This window comes from Pyrgilauda ruficollis, unplaced genomic scaffold (assembly GCF_017590135.1).
Source record: "Pyrgilauda ruficollis isolate IOZ18807 unplaced genomic scaffold, ASM1759013v1 scaffold43, whole genome shotgun sequence".
NCBI classification, from domain to species: domain Eukaryota; kingdom Metazoa; phylum Chordata; class Aves; order Passeriformes; family Passeridae; genus Pyrgilauda; species Pyrgilauda ruficollis.
The window spans coordinates 8156268-8184122 of record NW_024525823.1 but is presented as its reverse complement, the minus strand read 5'-3'; the positions used below and the strand labels follow the sequence as shown (position 1 = coordinate 8184122).

The 27855-nt window shown below is 42.7% G+C and overlaps 1 protein-coding gene across 2 annotated transcripts in view; it reads left to right on the top strand.

Annotated features, from left to right (window-relative positions):
• The window catches only part of METTL24 (methyltransferase like 24), a 46848-nt gene that overhangs the window by 1731 nt on the left and 17262 nt on the right, over window positions 1–27855 (top strand). Inside the window, exons 3-4 of one of the 2 annotated variants that reach the window (XM_041478081.1) lie at window positions 18732–18830; window positions 22629–22768. In XM_041478081.1, the coding sequence (XP_041334015.1) occupies window positions 18732–18830; window positions 22629–22768 (239 nt within the window). Of the gene's footprint in view, window positions 1–18731; window positions 18831–22628; window positions 22769–27855 lie in introns of those variants that run through there. The other variant, XM_041478080.1, reaches the window with a different exon arrangement.

Genomic DNA, 27855 nt, shown 5'->3' with positions numbered 1-27855 from the left:
TATGTGAGGACAACATTGCCACATGTTTGTTCAGAATAATAACTATGTGGTGTTCCTTTGTGCCATGGTATTGATACCACTTTGAGGTACCTAGGTCTTGCAGTGTCAGTTTTTGTGACTTTTGTTGTTGATGCTCTATTACTCAGCATTATCCTAAAGTGCAGCTTTTATGTGATTCTAATAATGGAAGAATTTCAGCATTTATGGAGGAAAAAGCCTGTAATCCTGTGGATTCAGAGAGTTTCTTGAAAGTATGCTAAGAGGCATACTTTCAAAAAACAAGAGGCAAAAGCAAAACACATCCTAATTTAGTTAATGGTTTTTGAGGAAATCCTAGTGGGGAAGTAGAGGAGAGGATGCTCATTTTACCTGAGAATTGGCAGCACCTTGCGGTGTTGGAGAGCTCGAGGCTCTGGAAAGCCCAAGTGTGTTTTGGTGCACCTCCAGGTGAAATGTGTGAAAGAAACATCACTGCTGTGGTTTGTGGTGTTGGGCATGTTGCTGCTGAAGTCTCATTTGAAGCCCTCTAGTTAAGTCAAGGGAAAAATATTAGTATATATAATAGAGGGTGGAGTTGTTGCCAGGTTAAGTTTGAGACCATCAAGTGACTTCTGTGTTCAGCTATTTGACTTGAACTTGTTGCTTTAGGCTAAGAAAAATCCACGTAAAGACAGGGTTTGGGGGATAGAAGAATTGAACTTTGGAATGGAGTTGTTAAATAAAAATATAGAGGAAAAACAATGGTAAAATAAAGTGAAAGTAAGTGGTCTGTGCTCTGACATCTTTTCATTAGAAGAATCACAATATCTAAAAAAATTAATGGGTGATTTATAATTTTTTTTTTTAATCAGGAAACATGGTATTTCACATCAGACTATTGTATGACAAGATGAGGGCATTTACCAAAAAAGGCTGCTTAAGTTGATGGTCCGTGGCTTCTACCAGCAGCTCTGGAGAAAGGTCAGGGTGCAACAGCTGCCAGCGGGCTCATTTTCTGTGGGAAACTGTGATGTAAAAAATAAATGGCTGCTTTCTGCTTCTGGTTTCCTGAAAGGTTTAGAAGAAACTATATAATCCTTCACCACGCTTCCTTGACAACTGGCAGTGATATGTGAGGACAACATTGCCACATGTTTGTTCAGAATAATAACTATGTGGTGTTCTTTTGTGCCATGGTATTGATACCACTTTGAGGTACCTAGGTCTTGCAGTGTCAGTTTTTGTGACTTTTGTTGTTGATGCTCTATTACTCAGCATTATCCTAAAGTGCAGCTTTTATGTGATTCTAATAATGGAAGAATTTCAGCATTTATGGAGGAAAAAGCCTGTAATCCTGTGGATTCAGAGAGTTTCTTGAAAGTATGCTAAGAGGCATACTTTCAAAAAACAAGAGGCAAAAGCAAAACACATCCTAATTTAGTTAATGGTTTTTGAGGAAATCCTAGTGGGGAAGTAGAGGAGAGGATGCTCATTTTACCTGAGAATTGGCAGCACCTTGCGGTGTTGGAGAGCTCGAGGCTCTGGAAAGCCCAAGTGTGTTTTGGTGCACCTCCAGGTGAAATGTGTGAAAGAAACATCACTGCTGTGGTTTGTGGTGTTGGGCATGTTGCTGCTGAAGTCTCATTTGAAGCCCTCTAGTTAAGTCAAGGGAAAAATATTAGTATATATAATAGAGGGTGGAGTTGTTGCCAGGTTAAGTTTGAGACCATCAAGTGACTTCTGTGTTCAGCTATTTGACTTGAACTTGTTGCTTTAGGCTAAGAAAAATCCACTTGACAGGGTTTGGGGGATAGAAGAATTGAACTTTGGAATGGAGTTGTTAAATAAAAATATAGAGGAAAAACAATGGTAAAATAAAGTGGAAGTAAGTGGTCTGTGCTCTGACATATTTTCATTAGAAGAATCACAATAGCTAAAAAAATTAATGGGTGATTTATAATTTTTTTTTTTAATCAGGAAACATGGTATTTCACATCAGACTATTGTATGACAAGATGAGGGCATTTACCAAAAAAGGCTGCTTAAGTTGATGGTCCGTGGCTTCTACCAGCAGCTCTGGAGAAAGGTCAGGGTGCAACAGCTGCCAGCGTGCTGTACCACTGAGTGTAAATGCTGCCTGGAGGAGAGGGACAGGCTCCATGCACAGACCTGTGCTACCTCGGGTTGGAATTGCTTTTTGCTATGCCTTTTATGTTTTTCAGTGTCTTCTGTCTGTCCATAGATTATTATTAGTCCATTCTTAAAGTCTGCAGACGTTTTCAGGTACAGAAGTTTTTTCTCTCCTGCTGTTTATGGGGGTGGTGTTAGACTATGTTGGGATGTGTGAGCCAGCAGGATGGCAGCAAGGAAAAATCAGTGAGGCCAGACTTTGTTCTGTTTTCCTAGTGCCTCTAAGTTATAGCTCTGCTCACACTTACATCACTGAATTAAAACAGAAGATGAACAGAGTGTTTCCATAGATGAAGTTGAATATCCTACTTTGTGGCTGTTTAAAAAAAATAAATTGCAAAAACACACTTGGAACTTATTTGGTGCTTGCTTTGAATCACATTAAAGTTTCCTGAGCAGGGCTGTGTTATTTATTTCCCAAGCATAACTGCAGTCATCAACCAACACCACCAAAAGGGGGAAAAAAAAGACAGAGGATAGGAAAGATGGAGACTTGTCCATAAATGGTCCCTAAGTCTGCAGGAAACTGCCTGTGCTTTTCCTGACCACTGGTGAGGCTCTGTCAGCAGAGGCCATGGCTGTGCAGCAGTGGGAGGTTTGACCACCAAGGTTCCAAGCATCTGTTTGTGCCTTAAGATAAAAGGTAAAAGATAAAATTTAAGATACATAAAAAATGTTAACTGAAAGGGGTAGGGAATAAAGTAATTTAGCTATGTGGCATGTCTGGGAGCTGCTGGAGCTGCCTGTTGTGGTGCTTAAGGGAGCTGTGCTGCTCCCAGCTGTTTTGCTCCCAGCTGAGCCTACCAAAGAGCAGATGCTGCTGCTCTTGCTGACAAATAACAAGCAAGATTTGGCATTGATAGCATATGATGGTCATCTGAAGAATCAGAAGAGTTTTGTTGTGCTGCAAGAGTAAAGCAAATGAAAGTTCCTAGTCCCACTTAAATTTGGTGGAAGTTCATAATCCCACTTTAAACTGCATTGTTGCTAATAAAATTATGTTTTTAAACTGTGATTCTGAGATCTGGTTTTGTTAAGCACTCACCTGGTAATATATGCAGCAGGTAAAAACTCCAGCTACCTGGAAACACACAGATTCTGCCAGGTGTACCCGCTCCTGCAATAGATATTAGCAGCGTGTGCACACACAGAGCGACGTGGAGGACATGTGATGTGTGTTTTAAAAGGTTATTCCAGGGTGCCATGGCAAAAGAAAAAAAAATATTGCATTTGGAATTTGAAGTAATAGCAAATTCCTGTCACAATAATTGTAATAACAAGGTTATGTTGGCTCTTGTGCACTGAATTTGGGACGAGCCCTCTTCAAGAGTCTGGTTGAGAAAAGCTGGAATTCCTTGCCTTCTGGGCAGATTTATTTCCATGGAGGTGGGGATGTGGTATGCTGCCAAACTTAACCTGATGTTATTTTGGATGCTCTTTCATGTCATCTCTAGGAATATAAAAGTATTTCTCTTCAGTAATTAAAAGCAAAGAATAAGATTTTTGCTGCTGGGCCCATGTGTACTTTGCCTGGGATTATAATGTAATTTGAAACATGATGTATTATTGCCTAAAACCAAAAACTCTTTTGAGATATTTTTTTCAGTGTTCCTTTCATTTGTATACATTTGTCTTTTGGTTCACTATAAATGCAGACTAATTATATTTTGCTGTTTCTTGTTGGATTGAAAGTTGTGGTTTTCTTTAAATAGGAGCTATTTTTAAGAAGTTACTGCTCCTCTGCAGTGATGACTGATAACAGTTTCATCTTTAATTGTCTGCAAATTATTTTGGAGCGATATCTTTGAAATTATGTGGAATAACACATGTTTGGCACTTAGTAATACAGCAGGCTCATAAAAACCTCATTTGATTTAGTGTTACATTATTGCTAAGATTTTACTTAAATTTACATTTGGGTTTTAACTTTAGAATGACAATGCCATTTACATTGGTGTCAGTGATGTGTAGGGCTTATGCCAAGAGTCCTTTTTAATTCTTCTAGAAATTTGGTTTAAAAAATGTTTTGGATGTTTCCATTGCCTAACTGCATGCATAGTGTTTTCAAGCCGGCTTCACATCTTTAAAAGTACAGTAAGTTTTGGGTACTGCTTTTATAGGAAGTTACTCTGACTCTTCATGAGGAAGAGCCAAAATTCTTGGAGAAAACTTGGTTATTCTGAAGTTAAATTGATCCGTCTGTCTTTCTGAAGTTAAATTTATCCATCTGTCTTTCCACATCCCATGGTGTAATAGCTTGTCTGTTTTGGATTGGGATTTAACTTTTATAAGTTTATTAATTCTGTGTGCCTGGAGCAACGATTTGACATTACAGCAGAGTTTGACACGGCAGGGCTTTGGGAGCTGTGCAGGGAGTCCCACCAGGCTGTGTCTGCAGGAGGGGATTTGCCCTGGCTGAGCCAAACCGAAGGAGCCACTGTGGTTAAAATGGCCTCTTGGATCTCCAAAGATCATTCCAGCCTCTCCACCTGTGTCCCAGCGTGATGAGCTTCACAGAGTGCAGTGCTGTTCCCTAAGTGCTGTGTCGAGTGAATAACATGCTGGCTTTGATGGATGGGAGTGGCACGTGGGATGATGCTGCAGAGGAGTGCAGAGCTGAAGAGCTGGATATTGGTTATTCCTTGGAGTGTGCCACTTCTGGGCGCCTTCTTTAATAACTGGTAGACAAACTGAAAAGGGTTTTGTTCAGAGGAAAAAGGAGTTAAGAGGTGCAGGAAGGCAAGCCTGCAGGGAAAGCCCTGAAGTACTGGTACTTGTTTTGAATAGGGAAAAGTAGGTTTTGAGGGAATGTGCCAAGACTTCAAACTTAAAAAAAAAATTTTTTTGAAGGACACAATGACCGATTGTTCCCTAGGTCCACTGGAAGTAGGACAGGAAATAATGGGCTTCATTTTCAGGCAAGATATTAGGAAAATCTTTTAACTCTGCAGCTGGTAAGGAATGGAAAGACTCATTAGAAAAATGTGAACTGTGGGTATCCACACAGAGAAGGTCTAGGAATGTTTTCCATTATGCTTCAGGTCAACCTCCTGATGTCCCTCTGGCTACATTTACCTGCTCTGCAATTAGAAAAGCAATCTGGCAGATACAATGTGATTAGCCAAATTGGAATTTAGCCTGAACAATCATCTAACAGGAATAAAAGGAGGTAATGGGGTCTTTTAAGACTACAATAAGCAATCTTTGCCCTGGCTTAATACCTCACTAGAGAGACCAGACCCCACCATAATTGTTCTGTGTGATGACTTAGTGGACCCCAGAGGAAGGGACACTAGTTGACACCTTTTTTCCCTCCAGCACTTGGAGGTCTCTTAGCAAATATAAACCAACCCAAAGTTGCTTATCTGGTAAGATTAACACAAGATAGGAGCTTGTGGCTTCAATCTGTTAGTACCTGGGGAACAGCCTTTGTTTGTTTTTGCTCAAAATATTCAGCCTAATAGCACAGACTGAGCGAGGTTATTCTCTTTGGAAGAAAAGAATAAACTTTTATCAAAAGCAGTTTTCATCAGCTGATAACCAAATCTGGGGAGCATCAGCCAGCTCTGCCCATAAACAAGGGCAGCTGAGGTAGCAGAAAGTACCCAAACAAGGAACCCTTCTCCAAGTAGTCAAACAAGGGCAATACTGGGCTTTTATTGTATTCTAACTGCAGATGAAATGTGTTTATAGTATACCATAAAGAGGAAATGGTAATGTTTTTTCTGACAATGATGTCACTTGCAAGCTTGTGAGGTAAATGATTACTAAGAATAACCTTGATTCTTACACACTTTTTATTACCTGAAATAGTTCTTTCTTCATGAATTTTTGAGAAGCAGATGGAGAATGTTATTCTTCAGAAAGTCATTACAGTGTTATGAGACTTTATATCCAATAGCATAGATTTCTTTCAAAATCTTTCAAATACCAGCTTAAGGCTTTCTTTTGGCATATAAAGACAAGAAGAGTTTTTCTAGGTAGCTGTGGCACAGAAGAAAATATATCTAAGTGTTTAAGCCTTCTCTTCTAAGGGGCCCAAGGACTGAGGTGGTAATTTATTCTGCAGATGCCTTGCTCTGTGAGGCCATTACAGTTTTGCCATCATTTCCTTCCACCCAGAGACATAGTTCACAGGCCTTGTATAAAATGTGAATCCTTTATAACTGCTGTAGCAGATCAGAAAAAGAAGCATTCCTGTTTGCTGTGTTCAGCTCAAACTGTTTCATGGGACTGCTCTGGGGGCCAAGTGACCTGAACTGCCCAGTTGCAGTGGCCTGGTTAGTGCCAAAAATGATCTTTTGTCACATTTCATGTTTTGAAATAAGAAGTGAGGATAGTTTTGAGGACACACAGATTTCCTTGCTCAACAGCTTTCAAGGTGGCCAATTCTTTCTACATTCTTTTCTAAAATTTCCTTCTGTGGAGAGAGAACAGTCCAGAAAGAGAGATTTGGACAGGTAAAAATTCTGCTGGATAGCCCTAAGGTTTTTACTTTACATCTCCAACATCTCTTTACATCTCTTTATCTGCCTTCTTACAAGACAAGTGCTTAAGTTCATTGCTAGTAAGGTTTTCATCCCAGTTAGTTCAGTCAGTTCACATCAACATTTACTCAGCCAGCCAGGCTGTTAACAGAGACGTGTCTGCTCGGGGCTGCATGGTAGGTGCCAGCGTGCCAGGTATCTCTCATGCCACTTTCAGGGAGCTGTGGCCACAGTTCAGACCAAGGTGCAGCTGGGGGATCTTTGCTGTGAGCAAAACTCCAGCAGCCCCTGACAAGGGGTGCAGCACTGAAATCCTGCAGTGAAGAACAAAACGCTCTCCCAGGTGCCTTGCAGACTCGTGCAGACAGCGTGATGAGTGCATCGTCACTTCCTACAAAACAGATGTAGAATTTGGAGATTTGGGAAGCATTAGGGAGGGACCTTTGCTCAAGCAGTCTGGTTTGGTTGTGGTAGATCAGGCTGTGCTGCAGCCTGGCAGTGATGGCTTCCACTTGTGGCAGAGATTAGATAAAAGATTTGACAGGTAAGTGAGAAGGTTTGTGTGAACCACCACTAATCTTTGATGGCATCTGCAACACAGCCCACTCTTATCGCTTGTTCTAATATTAACTTAGAGCTGAATTTGTTTTGGACGGCTGCTCAGTGCTCCAGAGCTGTGTGCAGTGGATGTGAGTCACTTAATCAACTTGAGTGTTTTTGTAGCTAGAAGATATGCACCAAGATACTTTTGTGCATGATTAAATGTTGTCCAGAGCCCTCCCATGTTTGTAAGTCTAAGATCAAATGACCTGTAGTTCAGTGGAACAACTAAAGGAGGGAAAAAGAGGTGTGATTCAATTTTTCTTTCGGTTGTGATATTTAGCATATGTATCATGCAACCTGTATGCATACATTCACCCTAATGCTGGTTTTTTAGTGTTTTTGCCTACGAAAGTGACAGAGGGATGCGCTGCCCTATTTTGAGTCTCTCAGGGTAATAGAAACCATGTGCACAAATGGCCTGATGCCTAGGGTAACAGATGAAAGCCATGATTTTGAACTCGCTCTCGTGGCAACAACTGGGTCCATTTCAGCAGGAGATGGCGAAAATGTTCCCAGATGTTTATGCTAAGTGGAAGGGCTTGGATTTTCAGTGACGTGTGGTTTTCCCCTCTGATCTTCTCTTCCATCTTCAGTAGTGGTGCCATCAAGCTGAGGTGCCCCAGGAAAGGCTCTGGCTGCAAATGCTCATGAACTGCACTGTCAGAGAATGGGTGGATGGGGTCATTGCTGACCTCCTGAAAAGCACAAGTCCTGGGTGTGGTTCTGGGGGAACACCTCAGTGATTATTTTGCTCTCTTATTGATTTTTTTACAACATTTAAAAGCTAGTGTTGTAATTTATGTCCATCCTGACACATGTAGAAGTAAAATAAAAAATCCTGTCCTTGTGTCTGTGTAATGATAAATGTAGTAGTTCCAGCAGCTGTTAGAATACAGAAATCTTGCTTCTCGCTAAAGTCTTCTCCATTTGCTTTGCAGACTGGAACAAAAGAGCTTTGCAGAGTTCTTCAAAAGTCAGAACAGAATTGTTGTGACTTTGTAAATCCCAAATCTGGGGTACTTGTGAGAAACATCATTCCTGCCACCTCTCTCCATCATGCAATGGGGGCTTCTCTTGTCTCTGGCAATGTAGGACCAGGAGGACTATGCAGTGGCTTTTGGAGTCTCTTGGGACTGCCAGGTCAAGCCAACTGCTTCAGATTTTGTATGGAGAATCTCTGGGTTTATGTGCTTGTGGAAGAGTGAGCTAACCAACAGCTCATTTAACAAGTGACCCACTGAAGTTTACTTTGGGTTCCACTTTCTGATAGGTTTCAGATGCAGCTTCAGGTGCAGTGCTGTAAGTTCTTCTGGAAAAGACAGAGTTCTGGGTTCTTTCCAGGACTGACCTTGTGGCTTCTGCCAACTGAAGGAATTGAAACCTCTGCCCTTCTTGGCCTGTGGAAGACAAATCTGTGGGCCTTGAGAGCTTAGCAAGGAAACACCTACAAGATCCTGACAGGCAACTTGTCTGTTTTAGGGATATTGCTAAAAATACATTCTTGCTATTAGTTTTGATGAGGTAGGGTCACTTTTTGAGTGTCTGTGGCACGCTGGTCTGCTGGCCAAAATTACTGCAGAGAAGCAAATATCAGTGATGCGCCGGGGGCTGGACCTGACTGGGAAAGCTGTGCATTTGAAAATGATAGAACCAGCAGACATTAACATCACAGAATTGCTGTTGCTGCTTTGTCCTCCCCCTCTTGGCCTCATCCATCCCCAGCCCTCTTCCTCATTCCTCTCCTAGCAGCTAGCTAAGTCAAATAATCAACTGGGAGCTTCAAAGTCAATGCCCTTTTTTTAGTATCCTCTTTCATATTTTACAAAGAGACACTGTTTGAAATGTTAGGGGGAACAGATGGTAATGTCTATTGATATGGCATGTAATGTTAGAAAATATCTGCCACTTAGAAGCCTAAAAATGATAGGAATCAGTTACAAATCTTTCCTGCTCCCTGCAAAGTGGGTGACAGTAGTGGAGGAGTGAGATTTATCCAATAGGTAAACACCACAGGGTAGGAGCTGTCTGAAAAACCCCAAAAATTTTAATACTGGTGCCCTGTCTCTTTTTGGGCTTTCCTCATGGTTGTTCTGCAGCACTGAGACTTTCAAAGAAGTGAACTTTGTTTCATCTTGAATAGGGCAAAGCAACAACATTGTGTTCCTTTTCCCTCCCTCTTTTGAGAAAATTAAACAAGAAGCAATTATGTGTCAATTGGTTGCTGCTGAGTTGATGTGTTTTTTCTTCATTAGAAGTCTTGATTAATGGTTTGATCTTGCAATTATTATTCATTATGAAATCCGTGGGAATTCTGGGTGCACCATGAGTTCAGGGTCAAACCATGTAGTTTTTTGGTACTTCATCTGTATAATGCTCAGAATTAGTGATAAAACAGATAAAACATTGGAAAATATCCTTAATTAAAGAGGATGGTACGTGTTTCCCAAACCCATCCTCCATGGGATTATGATGCTTGGTTCTATACTTGTCTTGAACAAAAAATATTTCAAATATTTGTGTGCTTTGAAATGAGCTAGATTTTCTTCTCTATAGACTGGAAAATAAATGTATCATTTTGTACCTAAAATCCTAACAATTTGTAAGCTAGCTGTTGTTCCCTTTCTAGACAGAGGGAAGACTTGCCTAACACAGTTTTGTTTTATTTGGAAGACTTTTACATAGCTCTAGACCAAGGGCACTAATCCATAGCCATATTAAAAAAAGAAAGGGAATATGTTTAGAGCTAGAATACATTTCATTCTGTGGAACTCCATTTTCTACTGCTTTTATTAAATAAGGAGTTAAGGAAGAAAAAAAGTGGAGTTTGGCTTCTTGAGTCTTCCCTGGCTATCCAGTAAAACCCAGTTCAACCAAGTGAGCTGATGGTGGGTTGAAGGAACAGAACCCTCGGTGCCTGTTGTAAATACAGTCTAACTTGCCTTAGTGTTTTACACTCTGAAATCCAAATACCTGTAGAAATGACTCAGCCTTTTGGCTTACCCATGGATAAGAGTTGATATTTACTTTATGAGATTATAGACGTATAGTGACAAATACTGCCCTCTCCTGCTCCCTGGACACAGAGGGTTGTCCTGGTACTTACCCAGGAGGGGAAGGTGAAGAGGAAGGGGGTTTCTGATGCTTAGTATCTCCCTTTAGTCTAGAAGATATGGCGGACCATTTCTGTTAGACATTTGCATTCCACTTGGATGAGAGAGAAGGCTGCACAAGTGTGAAATGCTCTTATTTTGTGTGAAAGCATTGGTTTTGCTCTAAAGCACCTTCTTTTCCCCCAGTTCTTAGCCTCAGGCAGAGGCTCTGAAGTCAGAGAATAGGCTGCCAGATGCATCCCTATGTGTAAATCACAGTTAGAGTGCTGGAACTTGCACTAAATAAACTGAGCTTATCTGGCTAGCTGAGTATTTACTGATGAATTCTCGTTTTTGTATTCTATGGTTTAAATTTTGCAATGAAGTCAACCTAGAGGAAAATAGCTTTTTTCCTTTCTTGTATGGATTGTGACATCTCCATATTTCTCAGCCAGTGCACTTCAACTAAAGCAGTTATGAATACACGGTCTTGCCTCTGCTTAGAAGAAACTGAATTTGACAAGCAGTGACCGGTGGTTGCTGTATCTGTTTCTTGCTGTTATCCTTAAGTGTTGGCAAAGGCATTCGGGCACTGGAAGGAATTCAGCTGATTGAGCTGCTTAAGCAGTTTTGAGAATTTACTTCCATAAATTTCAATTTGTTTTGGCTCCTGGTTTTATCTCCATTAGATATATTATCATGCTGTCAGCCTCTGGATAGCTCAGGAATGCTGCTGTCTGATTTATTTATTTTATTTTACAACCATAGCAAAGAAATTTCACTTTTCAAAGCTGTATGTCTCCTAGAGTAAAATCAATCTCTCTTTTAATAAATGTGCATTTCTCCCATATGTTGCTGGGATTTCCAGTGGCAGGGCTGTTAGTCTCTGGTGACCTTTGAATGTCTGAGGAGAGGTTCTCCAGTGCCGCATTGCCCTTTCCTACCCCTGCAGCCCCCAGATCCTTTGGCTGCAGTGGATTTATTTCCCAGAGGTAGTGAGGAGTGGTAGTTATGCTGTGTAAATTATGAATTAGATGCAATGCTTTCTGAATTCATAAGTACCTACAAATTAATATTTTGGCATGTCTTCTGAAATCCTGCTTCCTGTCATTCCCAAACCTGCACTCAGGGTGATGGTGAATTTACAGGGGTGTCCACAGTGGCTGAAGGAAACCTGGCAAGTGAGTTCCCAATACCCTTTCCTGGGGAATTCAGGGTTACTCTTTGAATTAATTGGAGCATCAGTCACCTAAATTCCTCTACAGATCTGGCTTCCTCGTGTTAATTTTGGAAGCTGCTCTTTATTTCACCAAATCCATTTCTTGATTCTTAAAGTGATGTAAATTCTGTCACTTGAAGTCAATGGCGGGCATCCTTTTTTTTCCTGTGCATGCTTTTCTTTTGAGATCGTTATTTAGGGGAAAAGGCAAACCTGAAAGTAGAGTTGGAGAGAGGCTGAGTGTGCACTTTGTGTGTGAAACACAGAATCCCCCAGGGCATGGAAGTTGTTGGTGTTTTGCATGGAGGTCTCTAGTGCAGCTCGCCTGCAGGTGAGGGCAGCAGTTCCCCCCAGAGCAGTAATTTGCATGGATGTGGCTCGATTTCACACCTTCAGATGGGAAATGAGAAGCAAAAGGAGCAGAAAATAAACATCAATATTAACAAAAGGAAAGCAGAGGTGAAATGCTTGGTGATTGCTGCCTTTTCAAGTGTTGTTATGTATTCATGTTCAGATTGATTTGCTCTACAAGAGTAAAAACTCTTGGTTTCAATTACCACGCAGTGACTCAAAGCTTTTCTAATGAGAATTGAAGTCAGAAAATAGTTTTTTTCGTTTCAATGTAAAACTTTTCCTTTTTTCCCTTTTCCCTGCTCAGTCTGAGTTTTACTTACTGGTGCAAACTGCAGCCTCATGAAGCAAGTGCTGATAAACTGCTTTTAAGTGGAGCCCTCTGGGTGATGTTTGGAGCTTCCTAAGTTGACTCCTGCACTCACATCCTGCTCCCAGGCAGACAAATGTGTGCTGCACTGCAGAGACTTGGAAAAGATGATGCACAGAGAGTGAGGAGCTAGGGGAGACTTAAGTGCATCCTAGACATTCTCTTTTCCACAAAATTAAACACACATGTCCAGACACTGAATTCTCCATGTGCAGATCATGTTGGAAACCCATTTAAATTTAAGACACACACTCATTAATGCAGAAAGCACTCTTATCACGGGACTGCTTTCCATAGGCAGGATTTACTTTCCTGAGCAGCCTTCCTGCATGGGAAAGCCAGACTGCATGTGTGACACTTTGCTGGCTTATCTCGGCACAAAGCTATTGTTCCTCAGCCTATCGTTCCAACATCAGATCTTTGGATAAGATCATGGAGTGGATCCTTCTGGAAGACACGTTAAAACACGCTGAGGACAGGGAATTGTTTAGGCACAGCCAACATGGAAAGATACTGATTTGATGGATGGACTGGTGGATGGATAAGGAGGTGGTTGTAGTCAGTGGTTCAATGTCTAAATGACAAACCAGTAACGAGTGGTGCCCATCAGTGTCTGTACTGGGGGCAATACTGTTTATTTTGGGCAACCTGACCTAGTGGAATGTGTTGGAATATTTAAAGGCCCTTTCCAACCCAGACCATTCTGTGGTTCTGTAACACACTGCAGATCTTTCAGCTCTGGAGTTTGCCTGTGAGAGGAACTCCCTTTGTGGCCAGCTCGTTGCACTGCACCAGTGTGGTGCCTGCAGAGGACAGAGCAATCTGGAGGTGACTGGGTATGGAGAAGGCTGTGTGCATGTGTGCAGTGGTGTCAGAGATGTCTCTGCCTCAGATAAACTCAGAAAAGTAGAAATATGGAGAATAGAAAGATTTCCTGTATTAATTTTTTTTTTTTTTTTCAGTTCATCATGGACTTTGTGCAATGTGTGGAAGTTTCCCTGTTGGAGTGGAAATTCTCAGTTTAGGTGGCTGCAGGACTAGATGTCAGCTGCTTTTCCCTGTGATTCCCTCAATGCCTGATGCCTCAGAGGGAACCCACTGCTTTTCTCTCAATACAGGCACACACATGCAGAGGAAGATTAGCAAGTTTCGCACTATGGTTTCTTAAGAGAAAAACTCATGTTTAAGAAAGCCAAACTGCAGAGAAAAAAAGAAAATAATAGTAATATGAAAGAGAAAAGAAAGAAACAGTTCAGACATGTAGGGATGGAATATCTATAAAACCAGTTGTGTTCGAAATTAATTCACTCAGAGCTTTAAATATGAGTCAGTCACTTTGTAAGCCTGTGTTTTAAATTACAGCTGACTGAGCCTGTGTGTGTCCCTGCTGCTCCAACATTAATGAAGGGAGGTAGCAGGTTTTTACGAGTGTGTGTCCTGTGAGCCCTGGTGGTGCTGGTTACATTTAGCTAAAGGGGACTGTATGAATTGACCTTTCTCAAGGAGGTCTGTGCCAGGGCTGAAGGCATACTTGTTCTTTCCTACTGATACCTCCGCTTTTGGGTGGAGTTTGTTTTACTTGTGCCACTTACTGCTGCTCCAAACATAAAACGTTTGGAATTACTCAACCCTGCTGAAGAATAAAGTGCAGCTAGATGTTGCTTTAGGCTCACAGCTAAAGAACAGGCTCAGCCCTCTAAAATGCATGTTTTTCTGCAGCATGGGGTGTGTGAATGTCTGGTCTGGGGTTTCTCTTCTGTGATGTTGAGGGTCCGTGGTGTAAGTGTTCCTGAGCCCATCCTTCAGGATTCCTTTGCAGGTCATGGAGAGACATGGACTTTTCCAATGCTTGACTCACCTTACATATTTTATATGTCTATTCTCTAGTGAGATGAATCATTCCCTTTAAAATCCTGTCTGCCTCATCTGTCCTGTCAAATAACTTAGCTCCCCAGCCCACCGTGGGAGCTTCGTTGACGGCTCTCTGCATGCACAAGTGTTTCTATCCCCCTGGCTCTCCCTGGGAGTCACCCAGCTAATTGCCACTGAAACTAAATGTGGGATTCTCTGCTGCTGGAGCTGCTCTGTGCTGTCAGCAAGAGGAGCCGTGTTCCAGGTTTGGCTGCCTCCACTCTCAGCAGCTCTCCCACTCCCTTAGCAGGCTTCGCGCTGGTGGCGTGTCCCTCGTGGGGCGGTGGCGTGTCCTGCAAAGCCAGGGCTTGCGTGGGCTGCAGCACGCAGCTTTCGCTATTCAGGGTACTTCTGAACTGAGGGAAAAACCCCAAACAGTGAGACCACGGCAAACTAATGTGCTTCAGGCCACAGGTGCTTGAGAGTCGCTATTCAGGGTACTTCTGAACTGAGGGAAGAACCCCAAACAGTGAGACCACGGCAAACTAATGTGCTTAAGGCGCTTGAGAGGGACCACAAATAAAACTATGTCCAAGCTCTGTAAATTGTATCTGGGGGCAATCTGTTCTCACAAGGGCAAGCTTTCACGGAATGCAATCTAATAAATTTGCATTTTAATACTTGCGAAAAGCCAATCATAAAATACACATTTTTCACATTTAGGCTGGAAAAGCCAAACATTTGGCAGACCTACAATTTTAGACCTGCTGGTTTGTGAGCCCTTTGCACATTTGCATTTGAATTTTATATTATGATTTCAGATTTTTAGGACAGATTTTAAATTACAATCCTTTAAAAGTATATCACATATATACTACAGATTATTAAGGGATTATCAAACGACTGTCACAGATGGCTATGAGGGAAAAAAAATCTAGGAGAAAGTGGTCTCCAGAGAGAAGTCTGTGCAGATTACTGTCAGATTGGTCTGAAGGGAACATCAGTCCATATCCTTAAGTGTGAAGTACCTGGAAGAAAAATCAGACCTTCAAACGCATCCCAGTTTTCCTAACAAAGCAATGGCATTGCTTTAAGATTTTCTTTTCTCTGTAGTTATCTCACATGGTGAAAATTTAGACACCATTCTGAATGAAAGTTTCTGGATATCCATTACCCTTCAGGAGCAGCTGAATTCACTGTCTGACCAGTGCTTGTGATAAAGTCTTACTGAAGACTGATTTTTCTTACAATGCTAATTTCAATTGATGTGTCTATAAGTGAAGCTATATACAGAGAGATACTTTAAGATATTCAGTATGATTTTTTTAAGTGGCATTGTAACTTTCTAAGTACTGTTATATCTTTATATTGTGGAATATGGATATGTTGGTGTTTGGGAAACACAGTCATGGTATCTAGCTGGATGAGTCCTTACCTTAGGGAGAGAGCACAACCATGCAGATTGTCTGCGCCCATTTTCTGGCTCCTCCTGGGCAGCCTTTAGGGAGATCTGTCTGAATTTCATATCCAGAGCTGTATAATCTGGGCTGTAATAACTCTTCTGCTCTTCTTGCTGTAAAGCCCTCTGTGAAAGGAGCTGATGCTCAGCCTGTTTGTTCAGCAGCCACAGGCACCTGGTCTCAGTCATTCTAGAGATTTCCACCATACAGGTGAGAAAATCCAAATCATGATGCCCCACTCATGTGTGCTCTGAGTAAGCAAAATTGCAAAGTCAAGAAAGGGGAAGACCCCTCAAATAAGGATCATTTTTTATTAGATAAACCTGATTTTCACAAAGCATCTGTAGATTTTATTTGAGAAGGCTTACATGGGAACACTATGAACCAAGCTGGAAATTACCTGGAAAACTGTAAACAAAGGCTATGAATGTACCTATGGAACAGCTCCTTCAGGAGGATATTTTGTATTCCTGAACGTACCCAAAACTCATCCTCAACATTTGTGAGTTACCCTCTGGGGTGGGGGGGCTGTGCACCCGGTCCCAGAGATGCACTGGATTTTCACCCCCATCCATTGTCTGTGAATGTTATTGTAAGGCAGCTGTTGAGGCACCCTGTGGGGGTGTCAGGAGGTGTTAGGAACAGGGCTCTCCTGTGTGTTCGTTAGTGCATGGAAATAGGCTGCTGCTTCCCAAGGAGCCATGGACCGAGTGTGAAGTTGAGAAACTATTCAAAAGCATTGCTGTCAAGCTGGAGCCTCAGCTCTGATCTCTGTCACAAAAGTAGCATTTATGTATTGCTCCTAAATTTAAAGAACTATACAAAAGCTTGATGTCTTTCTGGTTTGGTTTTTTTTTCTTCCCCCCCCCTCCCCCCCTTATTTTTTAGTGAAACTTCATTAATAAGTCACTGGGGTTTTTATTTCATTTCCATGTGTTTATCAATAGTTTGGAGTCAGTGGGAAGGCAGTTTACTGTCTTTAAGATTTTAAGAACCCAAGTGTAAGCTGCAGTGGCTCTTGGACATTGCTTTCTGCTGAAAAAGAATCTCATTCATGTGCTTCATTATAGGGAATTTTTTCTTCCCTGTCAGCTCTGTGCAGAAGGAATTCTTGCTGAATAGTCCACAATGGTCACCCTGCAATTCCTCTACTTAATGAGCTACTTCAGCTACTTCTCACACAAATAGATTTCAGAATAACTGGGCACAGATGTCTAGGTATCTGGATGGTTGGTGGTTTTGGTTTTGTTTTTTTTTTCCCTCTGAAAACAATTGTCAGTCTTCATTTTCATTTCAGCTTTCAAGCCTGTTGAAACAGCAGCATTCCTGTCATTGCAAACGTTATTCAGCCGTGTGAACTGTGACTCATTCTGAAAGATTACACGAATTTCCCTCCCTGGTGTGCACCTATCCTGCTGTTTGCTGTTTGCAGGCTGCCTGCTGCAAGCAGAGGTCAGGGGGACATGCAGCTGCAGAGCTGGCTTGCTAGCTTGCTTCCAGGCTCACGCTGTGCAGAGTATAGGAGTCCAAGTTTGCTGCAGGCAGGAAGTTTCAGGGTGAGAAATGCTACTTTTGTCTGCTTCTGTGGGAGAAAAAAAAATCTCAATATCCTTTTCAGCATGTCTTTACAGTAAAAAAAAGCAAAAACAAAAACTTCCCCCAAAAAACCCAAACAACCCAAAACCCACAACAAATCTGAAAAATAACCCCTAAAGGGACAACAAACCTCATACAGACCTCCTGGCTCACATTCACTGTGGACTATGTTTACTTAGGCTGCAAAAATATCAATTCATGATACCAGCTCAAGGCAAATGCCATCTGTTCTGGTGGTCCTCTTTAATAATCTTTTCTAATTTTACCTTCTCTTTCCTGCATTCCTCTCTGGCATCAGAGGATCCCTGCTGTCACTGTGCTGGCTCTTCTCCTGGTGCCACAGACCAGTCCTGTCTGGGGGCTCAGTGCCCCACCTCACCTGTCTGCCTCCATCCTCTCCAGCTAATTGCTCTCTCCTACATGTTTTCCAGGGCTTCATCTGAAATACAGTTCTGTGGGAATCCCGAGTGGGGTTTCTCATTGTATTTTATTGAGCCTTTGAGGGAGAAACCCCATCCTGTCCGTTACGGAAGCTCAGTTAATTGAGGATGATTAAAGGGAAGCTTGATAGTACCTGCCCAACCGTAGAAGTGAGTTGTGGCGCCTGAAGATGAAAGGCCACGAGGAATCAATCTTGATTTAGTACAGCTTAACACCGTGCTTGTATTTTTATCTACTTGAGGGCAAGAGATGACAAGTCTAAACTTCCCAGCATGACAGCGGGCAGAATTTGGAGAAGGAGGTGCAGGTGGGAGCACAGAGCCCTGTTGCTCTGCAAGCACGTGTCTGAAAGGCCTTTTCTGTCCTGCTCTGACTACGTGGGAAGTGTTTCTGGAAAAGCTGACAGGATCCCCGAGGTTCAGAGCTGAGGAAGCACAGAAAGCTCCCACCAAAGCTACTTCCTTGGGGCTATGTAAATGAGGAGTGGTAGGGCTACGGGCAGCCACACTTTTATTTTTTCAGGGAAACAAAGAATTCTGGTATATCTGTCAGGCAAGTGTGGGAGAGGAAGAGGGCTTTTCTCAAAGCCCACAAGGAGCTTGTTTTTTCAATAAAATCTAGACCTTAAAAAAGAAAACAGGTTGCTTGCAGGGGTTTCCTTTGGTGATTAGTGTTTGCAATCCAAGTTCTTCTTTCAGTGGACATTCATACCTGACAGATATGAAGTTAAAATGATATCACTGTTTCCAGATGTTTTGATGTAGGATTTGGTTATTTAGATCTTGGTTTTCTTCACGCATTTCTCACAGCTTACTTGAGTGTCCTAGAATAATTGGGTTAACACATGTATGCTGGATGAGGAGCACTTTCTTTTTTAATTTCCTGCATCTGCTTTCAAAGCTGATCATTTTGAATCGCAGTTAGATGCTTTTTCACTGTAGTTGAAACCCTGCTTTGTTCTGAAATGTTTTTCATGTGTAGACAAGCCCCCAGGAAACGGCTTTAGTTTGAAATTAAATCTCCTTAGTTTATTAGCCCATGTAATTTATGCTTGCATTGCCTTTAAGGTGTTTTTTGTTTTGCTTTGTTTTACAGACTGTAAGATGGCACATTGAACTACAACCATGGGCAAGTCCAACCCCTTCCCTCAACTATGAGGCCTCAAGGTTCCTCAAGTACATTAGCACTTCTCAGGTAGGTTTTTAGTTTCAGTCTCCATTTAGAAAACACTTTGCCTGGTGCAGATTGTTCCCTCATATCTAAGGAATTAACCTCACGCCAAACCTTTTTGAAACTGATTTATTTCTGAAGTTGCTTAACCTAGCACTGATGGTCAACATGAATATAAAGGTCAAAACACAGGTTTGAAAGAATGCATTATTTCCATGTTATTTATTTCCAAATGGGTTTGTGTCCTGACAGGAGTATGGTATGACTGAAATTCTAATTGTGATGTTGCTCTCTCTCTCTCTCTCTCCCCTCTCTCCCTCTCAGATGGAAAAATACAGAGCACTGTGTATCAAGAGAGTGTATTCAACCTCTCCACCTCTCAATAATAGTATGATAAGCGGGCTCATTTTACTTCAAAAGGAGGCAGTTGAGGTTCCCAGTAAAATGAGAACAAGGCATCAGACCCTAACTGGGACAAGCTGTTTCAATGATACCAATAAAATATTGATATTTTCAGGACAAAAACAACAGCCATGGAAATTGGTGGGTGTATGTGCTTTTTAAAATATGGCATTTCCAAATCCAGATTGTGCTGATGGATACTTCCAGCCTTCAGCATACATGGAAATTCATGGGCCATCACGTCTTAACAGAGGCATCACTTATGCACAACAGCATCTGCGTGTGCATTCCCTGTAAGAAAAAAATGAAAAAGGTGCTGGATGCTCACAATTCCAACAGAGCAGCTGCTTTTGGTACCCAGGTCTGTCAGCAATTGACCCTTGAATACAGAGTTGACAGCATCATTACGTACTCTGAAGAACAGCAAAAAGCCCCAGGTGCCAACATCGCTGAAGTGTCATTCACATATGAAATTCTTTGTAAATGCAGTGCTTTTGAGGCTGAGATAATTTGAAACACCTCTAAAAAAGAGCAGGGTGTTCATGTATTCTCCAGCTTATGGGTACCCTTGGCTAAATTCTCAATAAAATGGCATCTCTGCTGCCACTCATGCCAGCACTGAGAGGGCAGGAGGCAAGATGATGCTTGTGGGACAGCAAGAGATGTGTGTAGAACTGCTTGCTTTGTCGTACAGAAGTTTAGACTGTGGCAGATGTATTAAGTTTGAAAACATCCTTCATCTCAGCGACTTAATAAACAGTGGCAGATGCTGCTAAACTCCACTAGTTGGGTCAAAGCCTACAAGGACATCAATTAACAGAGAGTTTATTGCTTTTGACACACTCAGTGAGAAGTTTCATTCCCACAGTAACTGACCCTGGTTGGGGGAATAAGCATAAGTGAAAACAAAAAAATGGGAGGAATCCAAGTTTCTGACCTGGCAGATGTTACAGGATGAGTAACTGATGGGATAACACCTTGACTGGTATGACCACTTCTGAAAATGGCATCCTGCTTATGTAGGTAAGCATGGGATGTCATTTTCCTTGTTTGCTGAGCAAGTGTCTACTAATTACTGTGCCAAAGTTCAGCCCCATGCCATTAGCATAGAATAGCTCAAACTGCTGGATCAGGAAGGTGCCATGTCAGCAGGGTCAAGTGTGGCCAGAAAAAGCATTTTCAGTGCTGGTATTTCATGATCAGGAGAAGCATCTTTCTTGTTCTGTTGTTTGTATTATAGAAGTGAGGAGAAGCCCAGAAGAGAATGTGAGCTCAGTGCATCAGTAAATCATACAACAGACTGATGATGGTGCTAAAGGCAGGTTCAGGGTTTGATTTTTGTTTGGGTTTTAAAAATATTTAGTTGTTGCTGGTGTTTTTGTTTTTTTGTTTTTTGTTTTTTGTTTTTTTTTTTTTTTTATAGCAAGAGCTATTCAGTAGCAAGAGCTGTTAAAATTGCTTCAAATTCTCACTGTTGTAATTGCTCATAATGCCATGAGTCAATTAAGTGGCAGCATTGCAGAATCTTAGTTTTCTGTAGAGAGTACATTATTCTTCTGTGTCTTAAATTAGTGCTTATTATTGCAGTGCCATTTATTCCTTGATTGTTATGTGACTGAAGGGAAATGGGTAGTGGGGTGCAGTGCAAATCTTTGCTTAAAACTTTGTGAATCCTGGGAACAGCATGAAGAGATGCTGTATTTGCTTTTAGGAATATTCTATGGGAATTATGAGCCAAGCAGGAGCAGGGAGGTGGTGATGCAGTGTGCAGCTCTTTGAATGTAAAGCTCCAGGTAATGATCTTTCAGAGCATACACTTCTTAAAGAATGAGAATTTTATTTACTTATTGTAATGTATGTGGTGGAGAGTGCCTGCCACACTAAAGGCTGGGTTCCAGGTTTTGCTCTCACCTCTGTGTAAAATTGTTCCATTTCTGTGGTTCCAGGTAGGACCAGAGCTGTGCTTTTTAGTTTGGCTAAGACTGAGAACTGAGCCTCTGCAATCTGCTGTAGAAGAAGGAAAGGAGCAAGATGAGAACACTCTGTTCAGGGCTGATATTTAACCTGGTTTTGTCCTTTCTACCATTTTAGTTGTTGCCTTTCTGACAGTGCCAGCTCCCATTCCTGCAGCCAGGGCTGGTACTGGACCCAAAGAACAACTTTTCATCATGATGGACCGGCTGGGTTCCTGCAGCTCTTCTCAGTCTTTGCTTTCTTATCTGCATGGTAGCAACCTGTGCCCTGCAACCCCTGACTGATGGCTGGGCTGTGTGGTTTGAGAAGCCCTTCAAGAACAAACTGTGGATGCTGATGCTGGTGCAGAGCAGTGCAGCCTTTCCTGGGCAGGAGCAGCCACAGCTTTGGTGCTTCCTTCTGCTTCCCCTTGCCTCCTTGCCACTGCTATGGTGAGAGCCATACAAATTGTACCAGCTCTCCATTGACTGCTGTGCTCTGGCTCCTGTGTTCTGCAAAGGGTGCAGCACTCTCCAGCTCTGTGAATGCCTTTTCCAGAGTGGTTTTGGAGGAAGAAGGTGAAGTGGAATGTGGTGGCCTGGGGGTGAAGTTCTGGCCTGAGCTGCTGGATGGACAGGCAGATCTGGTGCTGCAGGCAGGGCTCCTCTGTAGGGTGTCACTCACAGGGCCATGGCTTTGCTGGCTCAGTCCCTGTGAGTCTGGCTGTTCCAGGCTGCTGCTCAGCTGCTGGCAAAGCTGACTTCACCCCTCAGTGATTTTTGACACATCCAGGTTTCTGATGAAACCAGTGCATTTTCAGTCTTTGCTTTCTTGGTCTGTGCAAGGGCTTTGACTTACGGTGTTCCTCCCTGCAGGGTCTCTATCTCTTCTTTTGCAGGGCTTTTATTCTGGCTTTAGTCTCTAGATGTCCAAGCCAGCTCAGCAGAGATGCTATGATTCCTCTGTTTAGTTACACACTTGCTTAAATCCCATTGTTGTTGGAGGTTGGGGTAAAGATTAAATCCCTTCTGGAGCTGAGATCCAGGATGCTCTGGGTAAGGTACACATTGCAGAGGCACTGCAACTTTGTAATTACAGTCTTGATTTTAACATTATTCAGGATGCAGAATCTACTCCAAGGTTTGAAAAGAAAAAAAAATTTAAACATTTGAATGCTGAAACATCTTTTCCTCATGGAAAAAAAAGAATTTGGGTGTAGTACTAATGCTTAATTATTTGCTTTTCAAACTGCATTGCTCTCTCGGGAATTATGTAAGCCTTAAATTTCACCAAGCAGAACATACAAACAAGGAAAAAAAATCATCAAATCTTTGTAGCTGTGTATCAGATTGACAATAAGACTTAAACCAATGAGCATTTTTCTTTTTTCCATTTCTCCCCCAGAAGGCAAATTAAAAACAAGTTAAAAGTCTCGTCTTAAAATCAAATATCCTTTGATTTCAACAGATTTCATGTGAACACATGAACCTGAACAGCTTGAAAGGGTACTCCAAAACCACAAAAAAGCCCTGGTCAGTCTGTCTTGATGAGAGGTTTAGCCTCATCCACCGAATCAGAAGCAAGAAATGCCGTCTCTATTCACTTGGGTAAGTGCTCTCTTTAAAAGAAAGGAAATTGTTTCATGGCAAGTAGCTTCAAAAAGCCCTATAAATACAACACAGGCTGCAGCAAGGTTGTCTTCTAAAATACAAACTTTGATCAGGTGTGTTTTTCATGTGTTGATGTTCTTCTGTAAACTTTCTTTTTAGGGAAAAATCCTTTCTCCATGAGGGTCTTTATTTTCCTTTGCCTTTCTAATATTGTTAGGAAAACAAATTGCTAGCTGGCGAGTTGTGAGTGGTAGTTCATGTAGAGGAAGGTGGAAATCAAAGGGGTAAGCTGAGAAGCCTACAGCATCTGCCTTGAGACGAGGTGACTTGCATAACTGCCAGGGATTTCAGCAGCATTGCTTACAAACCTTCATTTACCAGCTCTGGGACAAAACAGTGCATTTCCATATGAGAGTGTGTTTGCTGGACACCTCAGGGGTGACATGTGCAAAAGGGATAGTGACAAAGGCAGCTGTGCCTTTACTTTGAAATGTTTCCAGTGTTTATGATGTTTACAGCCCTTGAGAGTGAAGTTTTCACTCTTCTCAGAAGAAGTGCTTTTACAGGTAGCAAATCCACACGTGCAGCCTGTTTCCCTGCTGGTAAAACATTCTGTTGTCCTGGAGGATGAGAGAGGTCAGTCCTCACAGTGCATCAGGCCATCAGCACACAGATGCATTAGGAGAACAGTCACTGGGATCTGAGATCACCACATAGAGCTGCCTAATAAAACTCTACTTGCTGTCCTGAAAGGCAGCTTTAGGTTAGAGGCATATTGAAAGGCTTCATCTCCCTTGAACCAGTGCAGTTTATTCCTGTGATATTTTGCTGCTGTGGATTTACAAATGGTGGATAGCAAGGAACTGTGCTGGCGTGGCATTTCTCATGGCAGGTAACACCTGCAGTGAGTGAGCATGGAGCGGGGGCAGGGTGCCCTCTGGTCAAAGGGAGTGGTTTTGGTTAATTTGGGTGGGTTTATACTTTGACTGAGTGTATTTGAGCTGTAAAGACCCAGATTCTCTGAGAGGGAGGTGCTTTCAGGTTTTGTTCAGCAGCACTGCTCTGTGGCAGAACAAGAGCATGCCCCTTAGAGACAAATCACATATACAGAGAGAAGATTTCTCTTGCCTACTGTTGCTTCTTATTTTCTGAGTGTTCTTTGTAATATATTTCAAATTATATTTACCTGGCTTTAATGCAAGATAGAGGTTTACATCATTTTTTTTCCTTCTCAGCTTTTCATGTTCCTATAAAAACTTAGGAGAGATGCAGTGTTACCCCATGCTCAGTTCCAGACTTCACTTTCTGACTGTAGTACTGAGTTATTGCCTGAGGGCCCTTCTAGCAGTCAGTAGGGAGAGGCAAGCACATTCAGGTGGAAAATCAGCTAAATTAAATAGCATTCTGGGGGTAGGTACAGCTTTCCTTTGATTATAGTGGAAGTCTGGGATAAGGCGGCTGCTGATTTTGGATGTCTTGTCAAAGTACTCAAAGTTCAGTGGAATTAACATAGACCTTGTCCTTCAAACTGCATGATCATTAATATTAGACCTGAGCTCCTGTGTTGATGCCCATTTTCCATGTTGTTAAGGATCAAATGTGGATTGAGAATGGTATTTTTGTTGAATTGTCCAGTAGGCATTATGCAGAGTTGATTTAATCTGTGCTAGGAGGTGCAGATTAGGCACAAAGCTGACCAGCACTGAGACATTTTTCTAACGGTTTTGAACAAGTCTGATCTAGTGTGTGCATACCAGTGCTTTATATGTGGTGCTGTTCTGTGTATGGGCCAGGGACCATGAGTGCCAGATTTTCTGTTGTGATGGAACACTAGGGTTTAGAAGGGATCGAAATGGATATCAACTCTCCCATCAATCAATCATCAGATACACACATGCAGTAAGTAACCAACCAGGATGCCTCACACAAAACACATGAAAAATTAAAGGGAAATACTTGAGGTTATGGAGAAGGATTCTAAAACCCATCAGTTTACTTCTGCAAACTTTGGAGCTCGTTGCTGCATAATTCTTCCCCTCAGACTCACTTCCTTTAGTTTATGACAGAAAAGTAATTTTGTTCTAAGGCAAAAATCCGCTTTAAACATTTTTGTTATCTCATACGTTTCATAAAGAGCAAATGGGGAGCAGCTGCTTCTAATGAAGAGCATTCACTGCAGAGAAAATGGATGGAGGACAAATGTGAAAGTTCAGTGGGAGTGTTACCAGGAATCCTGAATTAAATCCATATATCATTAAAACTGGAAGAAAACGTGCTGCTTAAGCTTTGCCTCCTTGAATGCCATAGAAGAAGTTACTTGTGAATGGGAGCGAGCAGTGTCTGGAACATCTGGGGATCTTTTTAGATTAGTATTTGTTGCTTCCACTACTGGGAGGCAGCAATGTTTTTGCTAGGGGGATAGGATTTCCCAGTGTGATACATAATTGCAATATGCATTAGTGAGCTCTAGTTATTAGTGCTAAATCTGCTTAGATTAAACTAAGTCAGTTACAAACACCACAGGCAGGCACTCAAGCTGGGATAACATAAATGAATGGGATTTCAGAAACTTACCAGCAAGGTTTAAAGAGTCTTGCTGTAATACAGCACAAATGCCATTTCAGGTGCGTGTAGGAGCTTTAGGATTGAGGCAGGGGATCCATCGTTTTTTCCTGAGCTGCTGAGCTCAGTCATCTTCCTTTGAAAGAGAAGTGGGGGAGGGGGAACAGGGAAAGGGAAAGCTGGACCTTAACTTGCATGTGTTTCTAGCTTTGTCCTGTGGGACAGAGTACCTGCAGTGGGAGCTGGAGTACCTGCAGTTTTCAGGCTGGATCAGCTACAGGTGTCCACTGCAGCCGTGCAGAGGGGACAAAGCAGCTTTTGTGCCGCCCGGCGCTCGCTGTGCCCCGGGTGGTGCAGGGCCCGGTGTGATGCTTCACGCAGCGCAAGCTGCAGCCCAGTGCCTATTCTGAGCGCAGGGCTCTGTGCCCCGTGACCCAATGTGAACCCTGGCAGCGGGGAGCAGCCAGGGGACAGCGCTGCCCGCCGTGCTGCGCCGTGTCCCGGCTCCGCGCCGCTGCGGCCTGCGGGGCCAGCGAGGCCTCCGTGCGCCCGCCGGAGCCGGGAGGGACCGCGCTGGGCTGAGTGCCCCTCTGCCCCCGCGGGGCACTGCGGGCTCCTCTGGCACCGGGCTCCCTTCTCCCTCACGGGAAAAACAGGCCAGTTGCTTCGGCAGGTTTTATTTTGCTGCTGATGGGCAGCAGCTACTCTCTCCTGATGGCGAGGAAAGGCCTCGCTGGTCTTCTATGACCTCCACACCGTCCTTCTAAAATCATGATCCCTTTTTAAGTAACACATCTTTCTTTAAGTAACTACATCTTTGTTAGGAGACCTATTTTTTTGTATCTTTTTCATGCTGCATTATCACTTTGCATGATGACATGTGGGCCAGGCATTTTTTGAACCAGTTCCTTGGGAGAGAACCTTATTTCCTCTCCTGTATATTTGTTGTTGGCCGGATCTCTCTTCAGGCATAAATTTGAGCTTTTAACTAGAGTGCCAGAATGAAATAAGTGGGCAGGAGATCTCTCTCCTTTTTTGATGCCTTTATTAAAAGGAATCAGCTCAGGTGGGGAGAAACCGACGGATCGTGCCCGCGCCGCAGTCGCTCCCAGGAGTGGCACGGAGGAGGAGGAGGATGATGCAGCTGTGTCCGCTGGTCTGCAGGCAGAGCTGGGGCTTCCGTCCTCACGGGAGATTAGGAGATTCCACCTTTGCGGTCCAACACCTCGGGTCCTCTCTCTAGTCAACATCCTTTCAGGTTAGGGTGAGAAGCAAAAAGGATCCTAGCAGGCACTGGACTACGCTCCCCATCCTCAGACATCACCTAGGTCCCCTAATTCTATGTTGGATCGTTGTTTTTAGGGTTTTTTTCCTGGAAAGTTACAAAATTCAGTGAAATGCATTCTGATCTGCATACTAGCTCTGATGTGACACCCTTCTCCTGGTACCTGCAGGGTGTCACTCCCTGGCAAGCATCAGGGGGACGATGGCTAATCACCAACCATTAACAGGTAATTGAAGAAGAACTCTTAACAATGAAGCTAACTTAACAGGAACTGGTTCAACTTGTTTTAACTCTGCAACCTTAAAAAAAAAATGTAACTTTTTATTCATAACACAGAGGACACATCATGCCCTCATCTGTATTTTTTCCCTGTTTTCCCCCGCTGTGAAGCTCCCTTTGCAGTCCACATAGCAGCAATCTGTTTGGAGGCAGTCTGAGGTTTGTCTGTCCCAAAAGCATCTGGCCCTCTGGATTGTCCCAGCTGGTATGGTTGGAAGTGTGTCACGGACACATGTGGCCATCAGTCGCTGGTGGGCTCATCACTAACGCTGTGACTGTCCCCAACAATTCCCGTGCTGTTCATTTTTAGCCAGTGTCTCATTCCTGAGGGATTACACTGCTCTTTGTCCATCATCGACCCTTCTGTAGAAAGCCACATGCAAACAAACATGTCGATTCACTTGGTTAACTTCTGAACTTTTTTCCTGATGTGTGCTGAATGTATTAAAAGAAAACTCCTCTCTTTTCCTCCCGTCCAGGTGTATGGGTTGGAATCCTGTGAATTAGGGTTGTTCTTAAAAGCATGCTGGGCTATTTCTGCACACTCTGTCTCCTCCTGTTTTCCCAAAGGGAAGGTGGCTGAGGAGAAGACAGCATCCTAGGGTATTGTTACAGTGTGCTTGACCAGTATTACAGCAAGTGTCATACTGTGTTGGTAACTTCCAAAACAAATGCTCTGCCACACATTTTTTCATGAGTTGAATTCATTTTATCTTACCTGTATGTCATCTGTGTAGATCATTTAGTGCTGGCCTAACGTTGTACCATAGCGTGTGACGTGATTTAAAATGTGCCACCTTTCACATATTGATGCAAATGGCCAAAATTATTTCAGACCCACACCATTGCTTAGGATAACTGTGGTGTAGTGTAGCAGGTGCTCTGCTAGTACATCTAAGAGTACTGCCCTGTCATGGTCTGTGCACAACAGATAAATGCTCTGTTATTAGTACAGAAT